This window comes from Culex quinquefasciatus, chromosome 2 (genome assembly GCF_015732765.1).
Source record: "Culex quinquefasciatus strain JHB chromosome 2, VPISU_Cqui_1.0_pri_paternal, whole genome shotgun sequence".
NCBI lineage: Eukaryota > Metazoa > Arthropoda > Insecta > Diptera > Culicidae > Culex > Culex quinquefasciatus.
This window is the reverse complement of record NC_051862.1, coordinates 167,282,967-167,298,893: the sequence shown is the minus strand read 5'-3', so window position 1 is coordinate 167,298,893 and position 15,927 is coordinate 167,282,967. Positions and strand designations below refer to the sequence as shown.

Below are 15,927 nucleotides of genomic sequence, written 5' to 3'. Positions count from 1 at the left end.
TTTTACATTTATGTAACGTAATTTCTTTATATGAATAACCAATTTTATACATAAGGCCCGCAAGCTCATTTAAGCTTCAAAATTGGCCCGGCATCCAAAAACTTTGAGCACCCCTGGTTTAAAGGACATAATTAAAAAAAAAACTCTAGATTTCTACAAAGATCTATCAGAGTCCCACAGGCGGGCCTGTGGGAACATCTTTTTAGGTAATCCGCAGACCTACACGGAGAAAAATGAGTTCTCAATATCGTGAACAAGCGTTCATGAAATTCGGAACCACGAACAAAGTGTTCAAATTTCATGGTACGTTTTTCAAAATCGTACCATGAAATTTAATTACTTTGTTGGTGGTTCCGAATTTCATGAACGCTTGTTAACGATTTTGGGAACTCTTTTTTCTGTGTGTAGATATGTTGTATGAGCATAACACAAGTCTGATGAAAACCACAATTTCCCATAGGTTCACTGCCGACCAACGGTTTTTGTAGTGAAAATTCACACTAACACACCGTGAGTAACTACGTTGGAAAACATGTAAAATTTTATTTTTTTTATTTCAAAGTTGCAGAAAATAAAAATTGTACTGAAAAAAAAATCAATTTTATCATAATCGACATTCAAATCCTTTCTCTCTCACTACAAGCTTCTTCGTGTATGCAAATATCTGCCAAGAATCGTGAGGTTCGCGACGTTCTCAGCAGTGTGTGCGCTCGAGTAGCTTTTAGAACCCTTTCCTAATAGAAGTCGTTGTCGTGCTCCGTCGTCATCGGTCGTCTCGCCACTCGCGGGGTTCTGGGGGATAAAACCAATGCCCCGTTCTCGGCTGCCAATTAGTATCCGCTCAGTGCTTCGCCGATCGAGATCGATCTCATTAGGCAAACCGGACTCGTATCTCCCAGTGAGAAGTTGTACATCGCGTTTTTTTTTTCTTTACTCTTTTGTGTTTTTGTTTTGTTTTACTTGCTTGACGCTCGTTTACTCCTTTTTTGTTGTTGTCGGTCATTCGTCGAGCTCGTTTTTTTTTCGCTCTCTGCGGTAATTGTTGTGTTTTGTTGATCCTTTGTGTGTGGCTCTCCTTAAGGAAACGATCAATTTTGTGGTTTTATCAAAGTGTTGAGTGTGCGTTCGTTCCTGTAGGAGTTCGCGATCGCGTTTCTTAAGAAGGAAGACTGAAGAAGAGCCCGACCGGCGTCGAGAGCTATTTTTAGCCCCACACACAACGGAAGAGCCGTAAACCACATGTTTCAGTCGGCTTTTGTTTGATATCGCCGACGCCAACGCCAACGCAGAAAGAGAGGTGTGTTCCTCAAGAAGACACGATCGAAGAGCTTTAGCTCACGTCCCAGCGATCGAGGCTCGGCGCTCGGTTGAGATTTGCGCAGTGATAGAGAATTTGAATGGAACTTGGGTAGACTGACAAGCTAGTGTTTAGAGATCAGTGCTGTTTAAAAGTCTTTTATAACGTTACTGTGAGTATGATTGTTTGATAAGATTTTTAAAATTTGGTTGTGATAAGCAAAAACGAGTGATGATCCTGGCATGTGAAGGAAATAAGGTGATTTCAAGCGTTTTTAGCTTTTTCAATCTTTTAACAAATATTTCAATTTATTAAACAAAAACCAAAAAGAAAAACCAAAAGTGTTTTAAAAAAATTAGACACCAAATAATTTATTCCGGGTAACTGTAAAATACGAATTAAAATGTTTCAAAATAATTTTTAGAACTTTAATGATCACTTAGATTTTGAGGTATTGGAGTAGACTTCGGAAATTTTTTTACAAATTTAATTAAGATTCAACTAGATAGGAAAATCAGCAAGCTTAGAACAAGCGAGCACAGAGGCATCGAGTTGTCAATAATGTTTGTAGACTTGCATAAACGAACCAACCCGGGCAGACGGTAATAACAAAATTCATGCAATTTCAATAACAAATACTGTTAAAATAACAGAAATTGTTATGGATTCTTCTTGAAAAATCCATTTTTGAATAAGAGTTCAATAACATTTTATGTTATCATAACAAAATCTGTTATTGGTCTGATATTGATTGAAAGCCAAAACAACTTTAGAATAACATTTTTTGTTATGGAAGCATACCTCAAAATGTTATTGGGATGATCGGATTAGTTGTTAAAATAACAAAAAATAATAACAAAGGTTTGTTCGAAGAATAACTAAAAATATTATTGGTCTGTTATTACAATAACAATCGAATAACGAAAAAATCATAACGACGAATTACAAATCTTGTTATAAATAACATAACATGTTATTGGCCTAGTATTTTCAAATATCAAAAAATGTTATTCCCACGTTATTTCCGTCTGCTCGGGAATTGCCACAAAGTTGAAACCAACTATAAAAATTGAAATTAGAAACTACAGGAAATCTTCCAATTATATGGAAAGTTTATCTTCTTTGATGAAATATTCATCGTCTTTAATCTGATTGATTGATTGATTGATTGATTGAGCAATTTTCGATTCGCGTTCAGCGTACAAAATTTAAGTACCGTGGGAATCTACATTCCTTTTGTCACCCGAATACGTCATGCAAACTTGCAACTCATTAAAGAGATCACGTTTTCGAAGCACCACCAGTAAAACAACGTGACTTTTAGTATGTAAATTACAACGCTGTCTAATTGAGCTAAGATCCCCTTTCTAGATCACTTCAGGCGACCAAGAAATACACAACTTCATTACGGAGAAGTCAATCAACGCGCCCGAAGATCATGTAAACAAACCACTTAACAAGTTAGAACTGGTTCAAAGTTGTAAACAACCTGTTACGTCGACAATTCATACAATTTTTCCAAACGTAACAAATGATCATCACCATAAACCAAATATCTGGTGGTTCCGCTTGGAAGCAAACCTTGGTCACAACACAAAAATGTCCATCTATCATGGCGTTGTTTATGCCAAACTGGCAATTGACACGTCGCGAATTGGAGAAACGTCGTTCGTTTACTTTTTTTTGTTGTTTGCTTTCTGGGTCATAAAAATAAGAACCCTTTTGAGAGTGTCTATTTTTTTCTAGTCTTTGTGAAAGCTTCTGTTTTCAGCCGTTAGTGGCGTGACAGATGGAGCTGAATTTTAAATGATCTTAGTTATGCCTAAGGCTACCAACTCTTGCTGAGCAAAAATCCGTACAATTTGCCGATATGACACCATGGTGTAACAAAAACTGGCAATGAATTATTTAGATAAATTAAATTTAATAAATTTGAGAATTAAAAATATAAAACTATGTCGTTTTTACAGCTAACAAATTTCACAAAATGTTATCAGAATACTTATGACTTGCACGTTTGAAAGTATTCCAAAAATAAACCATGATTTGAATCAAATCATTACCCCAGAAAACTTTACCTTTTTAAATCAAACTCACAGAAAAATAAAAATTTCTAGTTAACAAAAGCTTCGACCAAACCAAAAAGCAATTCAATGATTAAAAAGTTGTTAAAATTCCGTACAAATCCGTATTATGCGCAAAATTCCCTTAAAAAATTCCGGCCTGTTAAAAATCCGCGAAGAGGTTCGAAAATCCGTATGGTAAGGAAAAAATCCGAACAGTTGGTAGCCTTAGTTATGCCTTATCTTTCAGAGAAATGTTTTAAACAGCAAAATTTGCAAACACCATTTATTAATTATATCTCTATGATTTTTTTATTTCTTATCCGTATATGAATTGAATCGTATATGGTGCAATAGGGTGGAATATAGTTATATAGAAAAATTGAAAATGTTAAAAATCCAATCAGCAACACATTTTTTGGGTCCCTTTTAGAGTAGCGTAATGTTTAAGCCCACGATTGGCGAAACGAAAGCGAATAAAATTCGTATGTAAATTACTATGGGGAAACATGCATTTTCACAGTTTTAAATTTACAAAATTTATGTTTTATTATTTTATGAAACTAACACCGTAGAAGTAACAACTCACCCAAAGACAGTATGGTGCTAAAGTGCTTCATAAAAAAGATACAGAGTTTTCAAAAATAGTGTATAGAAACAATCAGTGAAACTCAAAACAAACATGATTATTCTTATATTTAGATGAAACTGGGAAAAAGTCGATATAAAGAAATGTTCAGAAGACACTATTTAGTTAAGTTGAAGCCAAATTTCTTAAATATATTATAATTTTCTAATGTTTCCGCATGACTTGGCTATGTTGGCAAAAAGTAGTATTTTTCAGAGTATTTTTAAATGTTTCTCTTTAACGCTCTGTAACTTTTGTTAGAAGCAATTTAGCACCAAACTGTCTTTGAGAGAGTTGATAAGGACGTCCAGGGCTATACTTCTACGGTGATAGTTTCATCAAATAATAAAATATGAATTTTGTTAGTTCAAAAACGTGAGAATGCATGTTTTCCCATAGTGATTTTATATTAAAACAAAGTTTAACATAGTTTTTAGGAGAAAAATACACTTTAAACCGTTATCAAGGGTGACATTGGGTCTAGGGGTGAGATTAGCTCATACAAAAATGCAGAAATTTGTATAATCCAATTTAAACCTCTAGACCCAATGTCATCCCTGGAAGGAACATTACATTCAGCGTTAAGAAAGTGAGAGAGATTTCCTACAAAATCGAAATCCACATTTTTTTAAATTTTGTGATATGTTTGAAAGGATAGCAAATAGCAACTTCTCAGCCATAGCAGCATAGACAAAAATATTTCCGTCGAGTTATCTTTTTAGAAATTTGTTTTTTACTACAAAAAAATAATGATTTAATGTATAATCAAATTTGCAATTAAATAGTACTCAACAATTTTTTTGATAATCGTTATCAAGATATAGCCACTTAAAGTTTGATTTAACATAAAAAAATCCAGTTTTTTTAATTCGTTGAAATAATGTTCATGATTATCCATTCTTAACATGATTTTTTCAAGAAAAAAAAATGGAAATGTTCCAATAAAATTTCCCAAGAGACATTGAAGATTGGATCTCTGGTTACTGAAATACAGCGAATAAAAGAAAAAGATATAGTGCAATTGAAGTTTTTTCTAGTTTCATTCAATCAGTATTTTATTTTCTTGTATCAATATCTCATAAATTATTTTTTTATTATCAAAAAAACGTAAACATTGGGATTGTTTCTGATCATTTCGATAAAATATTTTCAAAATTATGGAACCAAGACATATTAAAAAGGCATTCGCAAAATGGCTAAACAAAGTGAAATTTTGCATAGATCATCACTAAATCAGAGATTTTTTTAAATTCAGAAATTTAAATATTTATACAAAATTTTCAATAGATTTTAAATACAAAAAATGTTTGAATCGTAATTTTATTACAATGTGAAATATCGTGTACAGATTTTCACTATATCAGAGTTTTCAATGTTATTTTCATAAAATATCATTTTTTCAATGTAAGGTACACATTTGCATAATTTATCATGCGCTTAACTACACCAATGTCATATAAGTGTTTTTTGTGTGTTAAATACTAACATTTTCATTTCGTTTTTTATGCTGATGCTGATTAATTTTATCAAAATGGCGTATTTTGTTAAACACTGAAATTTTCATAAGTTTCCTAAATTTTGAGTAGAATTTCTTATCTTTTTGCTTTAAAAATAAAACTATAATAAAATAAATTAATATTAATGTATACCGTTATATTTGTTAAAACTCAAATTTGGATATTTTATTCCAAAACAATGATGGCGTGCAAACCACATAAAAATATTTAGCCTAAAAAAAAGAAAAAAAAAATGTATTTAAACACATATAATTCTTGTGCAGTGAAAATTAATACCAAATTTTACATCATTTGAAACCAATTTTGTAATAGATGAAATTAAAGGATTTAAAACAAAAATAACATAAAATTATATATTCGGATATTCGGTGAACATGTTTGAGTACCGTAAATCGGGGTGACTCTGATAGGTTTGTTTTTTTTGGAATGGAATCATTCTGACCGTGGTAGAGAATTGTTCAATCTACTTCATGAAGAATTTTGCATAAAATATTTAATGGTTTAAAAATTTGATATAAAATGTAAAAATCTTCTGTTTTTCCTTTTTGGATGTTTTTGAATACCCCTGACTCAAGGCGGTTTCAAAAACACCCAAAAAGCAAATACTGGAAATTTGATTTATTGGACCTTTAAAAAAAAAACTCCAGAATTCATGTTTCGAATTCAGTTAAAAATTCAATAAGAATCGATAATTTAATACACAAAACTAGTTTTAGCGTTTTTGAGGCATAAATCTAAATTTCAACTTTGTTACCTTAAATTTACATGAACTTTGAAAAATTATTATTTTCTTCAAAACCATATCAGTAACCTTAGTGATAGTATATTTGACGTAAAAATAAAATTTGAACACCTTTAATCTGAAACAAGAAACTATGACTATCACAGTCTATCTATCAAAGGAATTCAAAATAAGTTTTTCAACGTTACTATTCTTTAAATACTTTTGAAAAACTATTTTTGTGTGGCCTACCCCAGTACATGTTTAAAAATTAATAATCTTGTATAAAACCTTACCACTTGGAAAATAATACAGAGATAAATTTAAATCCTATCAATGTCACCCTAGATTAAGGTACTTATACTTTTAAAAACAGTCCATACTCGATTATCCGAAGGCCTCGGAAAAATTTCACTTCGGATAATTAAATCTTCGGATAATCGAACATCAAAAACTATTTTTACTTGTCATATTTTTGATGGTCTAGTTAAAGTATGACCCATAAACTACTTTAAATCGATTTAGAATTTTCAAGTCCAAGATGGCGGCCAGTATGGCAATCATAACATATTGAAAAAAAGCTTTTTTTTATTGAAAGGCAATCAAATACTCCCATTTGACTTGAATGGGGTCGCAGAACTTGAATTTGATGATAAAAGAAAGAAAATATAAAAAAAATGTTTTTTTTTTTCGATTAACCAAAGTCAATTACAAACCTTCGGATTATCAAACATCGGATAATCGAGGCTTCGGATAATCGAGTCAGGACTGTATACTTATCAAAACTATGTTTTTTTTTCGAACAGAATTTGTTTGAAGTAAAAGTTAATTTTAATTAATTTATATAAATGTGGCATCGAAGGTTATCGCCAAAAACGATGATAAAAACTAACTTAATCCACCTATGTGGTTGGAGCCTTCCTCACAACAATGGCTGTAAACAAGTGTCATCTATTTTTTAGATCCAGCTTCCAAAAAGTACATCGATATCACTTAAGTGGCCATATCTCGAGACAGGGTTGGCAGATCTTCAATGTTTTGGGCTCGTTGGAAAGGTCTTTTGATAACCTAACCAACAATAGGTCGGATGGTGGATCCGGACATAGTTTACATACATTTAAGTGAGATCCGGCTTCAAAAAAGTACATCAATATCACTTAAGGGGCCATATCTCGAGACAGGGTTGCCAGATCTTCAATGTTTTAGACTCGTTGGAAAGGTCTTTTGATAATCTAACCAACGATGGTTCGGATGATGGACCCGGACATAGTTTACATACATTTAAGTGAGATCCGGCTTCAAAAAAGTATATCAATATCACTTAAGTGGCCATATCTCGAGACAGGGTTGCCAGATCTTCAATGTTTTGGACTCGTTGGAAAGGTCTTTTGATAAACTAACCAACGTCGGGTCGGATAGTGGACCCGGACATAGTTTACATACATTTAAGTGAGATCTGGTTTCAAAAAAGTACATCAATATCACTTAAGTGGCCATATCTCGAGACAGGGTTGCCAGATCTTCAATGTTTTGGGCTCGTTGGAAAGGTCTTTTGATAACCTAACCAACGTCGGGTCGGATAGTGGACCCGGACATAGTTTACATACATTTAAGTGAGATCCGGCTTCAAAAAAGTACATAAATATCACTTAAGTGGTCATAACTCGAGACAGAGTTGCCAGATCTTCAATGTGTTGTACTCATTGGAAAGGCCTTTCAATTGTCTAACCAACGATGGGTGGGATAGTGGAGCCGGACATAGTTTACATACATTTAAGTGAGATCCGGCTTCAAAAAAGTAAATAAATATCTTTTAAGTTGCCATATCTCGAGACAGGGTTGCCAGATCTTCAATGTTTTAGACTCGTTGGAAAGGTCTTTTGATAATCTATCCAACGATGGGTCGGATGATGGACCCGGACAAAGTTTACATACATTTAAGTGAGATCCGGCTTCAAAAAAGTACATCAATATCACTTAAGTGGCCATATCTCGAGACAGGGTTGCCAGATCTTCAATGTTTTGGACTCGTTGGAAAGGTCTTTTGATAACCTAACCAACGATGGGTCGGATGATGGACCCGGACATAGTTTACATACATTTTAGTGAGATCCAAATATATGTGAAAACACATTTTTATACATAACTTTTGAACTACTTATCGAAACTTCAATCTGTATAAAACTCGATCTATGGGACCCTAAACCAAGTCAGATGCAACAAGTTCGGGTCAAATCGGTTCAGCCAGTGCCGAGAAACATGAGCTAGTTTGTTGGTCACATACATACATACACACACACATACACACAGACATTTGTTCAGTTTTCGATTCTGAGTCGATATGTATACATGAAGGTGGGTCTACGACGTTTTTATACGAAGTTCATTTTTAGAGCAGGATTATAGCCTTACCTCAGTGAGGAAGGCAAAAATATTGCTTTGTAAAAATCTCTCGCACCAAAGTTGTTTGGAAAAGATTTTTTTAATTTCTTTTAGTCAATACCTCAAATAAATTGTAGAATTTATTAAAGACAGCATGAAACATGTGCAACGAGTAAATTAATTATAATAAAAGAAAAAAAACTCAGTATTATTTTAGCAGTCAAAAAATGCTTGTTTTTTTACATTTATTTAATAAAGGGAAGATTCATTAAAATTAAAAAATATATATATTTCGAAGAAAATTAATCGATTCACAATTATTTCTAAGCAAACCCAAAATAACCGGAAGAATTGTTTAGAATGTCATACTTCCTCAAACTCAAAACAAATATTTCACGCAGTTTCCTCTAAAAAAAACCCAGAGACAAAAAAACACTTCTCACATGCCAAAGATCATCACTCGTACTGCAAATCCGAACCGTTTTCAGCCCGTTCAGTCGCAAAACAACGCGCATAAAACAAAGCACTTCGTTCATCTTCTTAGCTGTCGCCGCCACCTTAACCACCGCCGCCGACCATTCCGGGAGTGACTAACCTCAAACATCCGCCGGGCACACCATTAGACCGCGCCGAACGACCTTGATCTTGGGAAAGTACCACCACAACCGACCGTTCCCCCTGCGGCCGTTCCCGAAACCAGCTACGCGAGAGGGGCCTGGCGGTTCTCTACTAAGCCGTTGCGCGAGAGAACTACGAAACTGCGGGAGAGAGAAAGAGCGAGAGAGAAACTTAAGGTGCAAGTGCAACAACGTACGGAGATTCGCGGGGGTCGTGTTTTGATTTGGACTTTTCCGCGTTCAGTCTTAAGTAAAAGTCGAAACAAGGCGGTCAGATTTTGGGGATCGTGGAGAGATCGTGAAGCTTTTGGTCAACAGAAGAAGACGTGTGAATTAGTGGGGACTTGTTCGATATTTGAAGCCACTTCGGCATATTTGAACACACTTTTGATCAGTGATTGGTAGCGGATCAGTGATGAGCAGTGCGTCGTCGCTCGTGGACCTGCTGACCTGCGGAGGTCAGTTCGGGAACCAGCACCACCAAAAGCCCACCAATGGGCAGGTTTCGCGCATGGTGTCGGAAGATCCGTACCGGGCCAACTGCCGGAAGGACTCGTCCGATCTCGGCCAGCTGGACTCCACCGAGGACGAAGCCGACGAGGAAGAAATCGACCTGAGCCAGTTCGCGGACGAAAAGCAAACCCGGGCCTACTTTCGCAAACGGCTCGCCATCTTCGAGGCGTCAATGAAGACGCCGGCCGCGGCCAACAGGCGCCTAGCGGCCCGCAAGATCGAGATGGAGTCGGCTACGGCTACGGCCGGGGACTACGAGTGTATTCCGCCGAAGCAGCTGCTCATGTACTTGGTCAGGTAATTAAATCAACGCGCGCGGCGCCTCTTCATCTGGTTGGCGTTGTGCGCCCTTGTCATGAATTCATTTTTTGGAAGATTGATGGATCTTAAGAGACTAAAAAAGTTCGAGCTTTCAACTCAACTGTCGTTCAGTGGGTCTTCACTGCCTAGATCGTTGTTTCGAGAGATTTTTTCTCTCAATCCAAGTTGAGAGCATTTTATTGTTGACTATCTGCTCTGCGTGACGTTTAAAAAAGTTGATTTATTGTGTCAATATTTAAGGTTTCAAACTGTGACAAAAGATCATTACATCAACGACCACATGAGCCGTAAAGGCTCACTGGGTCTTGAGTTTCTTTCTGGTCGAGAGTGTGGGGGGGTACTGTGGAGTTATATAAGGTGGGCATCTTTATCGTTTTCGCGAATGGGATAATTAGACCGGCCCCTTGATGAGATCGCGAGCTGGGGCGATCGTGTGAATCTCATTACATTTAATATGGGATCGGTTTGGTGTATCGACGGTACAGTACTGGTGCCGTAAAATCTGGGTGAACTTAAGCGGCGCGTTGAAGTTCTACAGAGTCTGTGTGGATGTAGACCACGAGGTTTGGAGGCTCGTGTGGCATAGAAACTGATATTGTACTTGAAATGAGGGCTTGTCAAATCTTTAAATAGTGGGATCAAACACTGATAAGAAGGTCACGTTTAGTTTCTACGTGATACTATGAATCCAGCTAGTCAAATTATGAAGAATTATTTGTAAGCAGCCTCTTCTCTTCTGAAAGCTCGACATGTTTTGTAATTTTGAATATAAATATTGGAAAAAAGTTTCAATTTAACACAAGTATTTGTTATTTCTAGCATGAAAATGCTGCAAGCCAGTTTGGCTTGTGCCGTTAAACGTTTGTGCGTTATGCGCACGTATGGCTCCGATAAAGCAGACGTGTCCAGAATCTCGACAATTGTACCGTGCTGCTCATTATACAAATATATACTGGACAAGAATAATAAACAATGGTCTCCAACATATTTTATTTTTGATTGATTTCTTTACAACTTCTTTGGGAATGTGATTTGCATTTCAATGCTCAAAGAACCTTTTTACTGACATATTAGTGAGAATATTAAACATCTCGTCATAATTTTATTTCTTTTCACTAAAAAATAAAACCATTGTGTACAAAATAGAGGCGAATGCACAAACTGTGTAAAGTTTCTATAATAAAAACAAACAAAAAAAAATTGTGTACATTTTGCATGAATTTTTAAACATTTAAGGTGAGACGCTTGTTGAAAAGCTGGTCTCATTTTATTCTAAAATTGTTGATTTCTTTAGACAAACCTTTTGAAACTTTATTCCTAAACATTTAACTTTGTCCCAAATTTATAATAAGCTAGTGAGAATTTCTGTTTCTAAATATTTTTGCACAAAAATTGCAATCTCTGTTTAGATTTGAATAATTTGCTTTCTGATTTTAGGATCTTCAGCATTTTTTTAGCTGATTTTTTTTCTTTCACTGTTAGCAAAAAACATCTTTCCATTACGTAATCAAAAATGTTTATTTTTTATGAAATCACATGGGCAAGAAAAAAAATTATTAATTTTGGACATAATATAAAAATTGCACTAGTGTTAATAACTCTTGAAAAAAGTTTCTTAAGAAGGAATAACCAAAACCTTTTTTGAGTGAGTTAACAAAATTTACAAAATACTACATTTTTAGCAAATACTAAAATTTTCAAAATATGCAATGTGGTATCAAACGACGTGAATTTGAAAATTTTCACTAAATTATAGTTTTAAGTCTGGATCACCTAAATCGTAAATATTAATACCATTTTTTCATAACACTCAAATTTAAATAACTTTCAAATTCAAGGCACTAAAACTCTAAAAAAAACGTATTTCTAAAATACCGGCATCAGAGGTGAGATTGGGTCATACAAATTTCTGCATTTTTGTTTCATCAGTTTCTGGTGAATATTCATCAGGTTCACATTTTTACACATTTTTTAGGTAATTTTACTTATATATTCAGGTAATATTCAACCAGCCAAATTTTCAACAATCCAAAATTCATTTTTTTACTGTGTGTGTAAAAGCAATCAAACTTTTTTGTCATTTTGTGAATTTTAGTGACTGTGAAAATAAGATGTTTCCAATATTTATAAATACAAAAAAAATGTTGGTAATATTACGCCTTGGATATTTTCAAGGCATGTTTTAGTAAGGTAAGGCGGGGTTTCCTGCTGTCAAAACAGTTAGTTAGCACGAAACCTGGATTTTATATAAAGATATTCAGAAAAGTGAAAATTGTACCATTTTCCTGGCCAATTTCACCGGATTTTGCCTTCCTCACTGAGGTAAGGCTATAATCCTGCTCTAAAAATGAACTTCGTATAAAAACGTCGTAGACCCACCTTCATGTATACATATCGACTCAGAATCGAAAACTGAAAAAATGTCTGTGTGTATGTGTGTGTGTATGTGTGTGTGTATGTGTGTGTGTATGTGTGTGTGTATGTATGTATGTGACCAACAAACTAGCTCATGTTTCTCGGCACTGGCTGAACCGATTTGACCCGAATTTGTTGCATTCGACTTGGTTTAGGGTCCCATAGATCGAGTTTTATACAGATTGAAGTTTCGATAAGTAGTTCAAAAGTTATGTATAAAAATGTGTTTTCACATATATTTGGATCTCACTTAAATGTATGTAAACTATGTCCAGGTCCATCATCCGACCCATCGTTGGTTAGGTTATCAAAATACCTTTCCAAAGAGTCCAAAACATTGAAGATCTGGCAACGCTGTCTCGAGATATGGCCACTTAAGTAACATTGATGTACTTTTTTGAAGCCGGAACTCACTTAAATTTATGTAAACTATGTCTGGATCCACCATCCGACCCATTGTTGGTTAGGTTAACAAAATACCTTTCCAACGAGTCTAAAACATTGAAGATCTGGCAACCCTGTTTCGAGATATGGCCACTGAAGTGATATTGATGTACTTTTTTGAAGCTGGAACTCACTTAAATTTATGTAAACTATGTCCGGATCCACCATCCGACCTATTGTTGGTTAACTTATCAAAAGACCTTTCCAATGAGTCCAAAACATTGAAGATCTGGCAACCCTGTCTCGAAATATGGCCACTGAAGTGATTCAAAGTGTACTTTTTTGAAGCCGGATCTCCCTTAAATGTATGTAACTTATGTCCGGATCCACCATCCGACCCATTGTTGGTTAGGTGATCATAAGACCTTTCCAACGAGTCCAAAACATTGAAGATCTGGCAACCCTGTCTCGAGATATGGCCTCTTAAGTGATATTGATGTACTTTTATGAAGCCGGATCTCACTTAAATGTATGTAAATTATGTCCGGATCCATCATCCGACCCTACGTTGGTTAGGTTATCAAAAGACCTTTCCAACGAGTGCAAAACATCGAAGATCTGGCAACCCTGTCTCGAGATATGGCCTCTTAAGTGATATTGAAGTACTTGTTTGAAGCCGAATCTCACTTAAATGTATGTAAACTATGTCCGGATCCACCATCCGACCTATTGTTGGTTAGGTTATGAAAAGACCTTTCAAACGAGTCCAAAACATTGAAGATCTGGCAACCCTGTCTCGAGATATGGCCCCTTAAGTGATATTGATGTACTTTTTTGAAGCGGGATCTCTCTTAAATGTACGTAAACTATGTCCGGATCCATCATCCGACCCATTGTTGGTTAGGTTATCAAAATACCTTTCCATCGAGTCCAAAACATTGAAGATATTGCAACCCTGTCTCGAGATATGGCCACTTAAGTTATATTGATGTACTTTTTTGAAGCCGGATCTCATTTAAATGTATGTAAACTATGTACGGATCCACCATCCGACCCATTGTTGGTTAGATTATCAAAAGACCTTTCCAACGAGTCCAAAACATTGAAGATCTGGCAACCCTGTCTCGAGATAAGGCCCCTTAAGTGATATTGATGTACTTTTTTGAAGCCGGATCTAAAAAATAGATGAAACTTGTGTACAGCCATTGTTGTGAGGAAGGCTCCAACCACATAGGTGGATTAAGTTAGTTTTTTTTTGTAGGGTTGTTAAGCATGCCAAACTAAACCGAAATACGCTTTGAAAAAAAAAAATCAAAAAAAAATCAGTTAAACGCGTTTTTCAGTTCAGTTTGGCAAGCTTAATAACCCTATAGAAAAAAATCCGGTAAAATTTGCCCGGAAAATGGTCACATTTTCACTTTTCTGAAAATCTCCATATAAAATCCAGATTTCGTGCTAACTATTTTGACAGCTAGAAAAAAACCCGTAAGGTAAGTACCTTATCTAATCTACATACCTTATCTAATCTACATACCTTGGGAAATTTTATAGATTTTGTAACAAAAATTGTGTAATTTTTCATAAGGATCCAGTGAAATTTTCATCAATTTCTGGTGAATTTCACTTCTACACAATTAATTTCAAAAAAAAAAAACTTTTTTCTGTGAAGATAAGGCTGGTACAAATTTTATTTGAAGTTTTTGTCCCCCCCCCCTTCAATGTTGGCCCGAAAAATCAGGGGGCAAAAAAATATTTTTTCAAAAAACTTTAATATTTTTATGAAAATTTAAGTGCAATTAGTCAAAATCAATTTAAAATGAATTCCAATGCGTTTAGAATCATTTTTAGCATGTTTGGGTTGATTTAAAAATCTTTTGAATTTTTGAAAATTTTCGATGTCTACTATCGCTAAAGTTTTTTTTGCTAAAATTTTTGTTTTCGTCAAATTTTACATTTTTTGAAAACATTTATTGCAAAACAACTGAACTAGTGTAAAATACATTTTAAAACACTTTTTCCATGCAAATGTTGAAACTATGGCATGTCATTTTATTATTTATATTTTTTTATTTTTCTGCCCCCCCCCCCCCCTCGACTCCGGCCAGAGCCGAGGGAAAAAAACTTTTAAAAATATTTGCATCGGCCTAACATAAACCGAAAAAATGTTGAATTTTGGAAGGTTGAAAATTTTGCCGGTTGAATATAAAAGTAATATTACCTGTGTAAAAATAAAATCAAAAATTGATCAGTGATCAAAAATTTATCAGAAACTGCTAGAAATTCACCAATTCCCGATGTAAAATTATTCATGTTTTTTACACAAAATATGTCACCATTTCCTGATGCATAATACCATCATTTTCTTTTATGTATGCTATGGTCTCACTTCGAACCTCTTTCTACTGAACTTACCCTTAAATTGTTTATCAAATCGTGTTATGTAAACAAATAAGCGTTCAATAAAAAGAACGAAAAAACGCTTATTTAAAGACTGACTTAAAAACCCTAATTTGAATAATGAATATGGTATTTGATTTTATTTAAAAACATCATTTCTGGGCATATTTTAAGTACACAGTAAAAAAATGTGTGAATTTTTAAGGTGTAGAATTGGAAGGTACCTCTTTTATTATGTAATATTTCCTCAATTTAGACTGTAAAACTAGCAACACACTGACATAGTTGTGAGTTACATAAAAGATACTCATTCCCGGATGTAATATTGCCTTTTTTTCTTCTATGTTAATGACGATGTTCATTACAATATCTCATACAAAAGCTAAGATTTTAAATGGGTTTAACTAAATTATCTGGCTACTAACAAAAAAAAAATCAGTGAAAGTAAATATTATCTTCAGCTTTATCTAAAAATCAAACCAACTATCTTAAATGGAGTCGTTCAGCATCAGGAACCGCCAAACGCCACTTTCCAAGAAAATCTTCTCGTGATAACCTGACAATTATCGGCCATGATATGACAAAAACCATACAATTCCCACAACTAAATCACGCCGTCAATTGATCCGGGTCTCAACTTCTAACAAAACGGGGTAGTTCCCCGAAAAAAAA

At 34.7% G+C, this 15,927-nt stretch overlaps 1 protein-coding gene across 2 annotated transcripts in view; it reads left to right on the top strand.

The window, feature by feature from the left end:
- The first annotated feature begins 821 nt into the window (after positions 1–821).
- LOC6043899 (nocturnin) overlaps positions 822–15,927 on the top strand; it is a 50,053-nt gene continuing 34,947 nt past the window's right edge. The window contains exons 1-2 of one of the 2 annotated variants that reach the window (XM_038252374.1): positions 822–1,469; positions 9,153–10,035. In XM_038252374.1, the coding sequence (XP_038108302.1) occupies positions 9,641–10,035 (395 nt within the window). In that variant the 5' untranslated portion in view covers positions 822–1,469; positions 9,153–9,640. The remainder of the gene's footprint in view (positions 1,470–9,152; positions 10,036–15,927) is intronic. The other variant, XM_038252375.1, reaches the window with a different exon arrangement.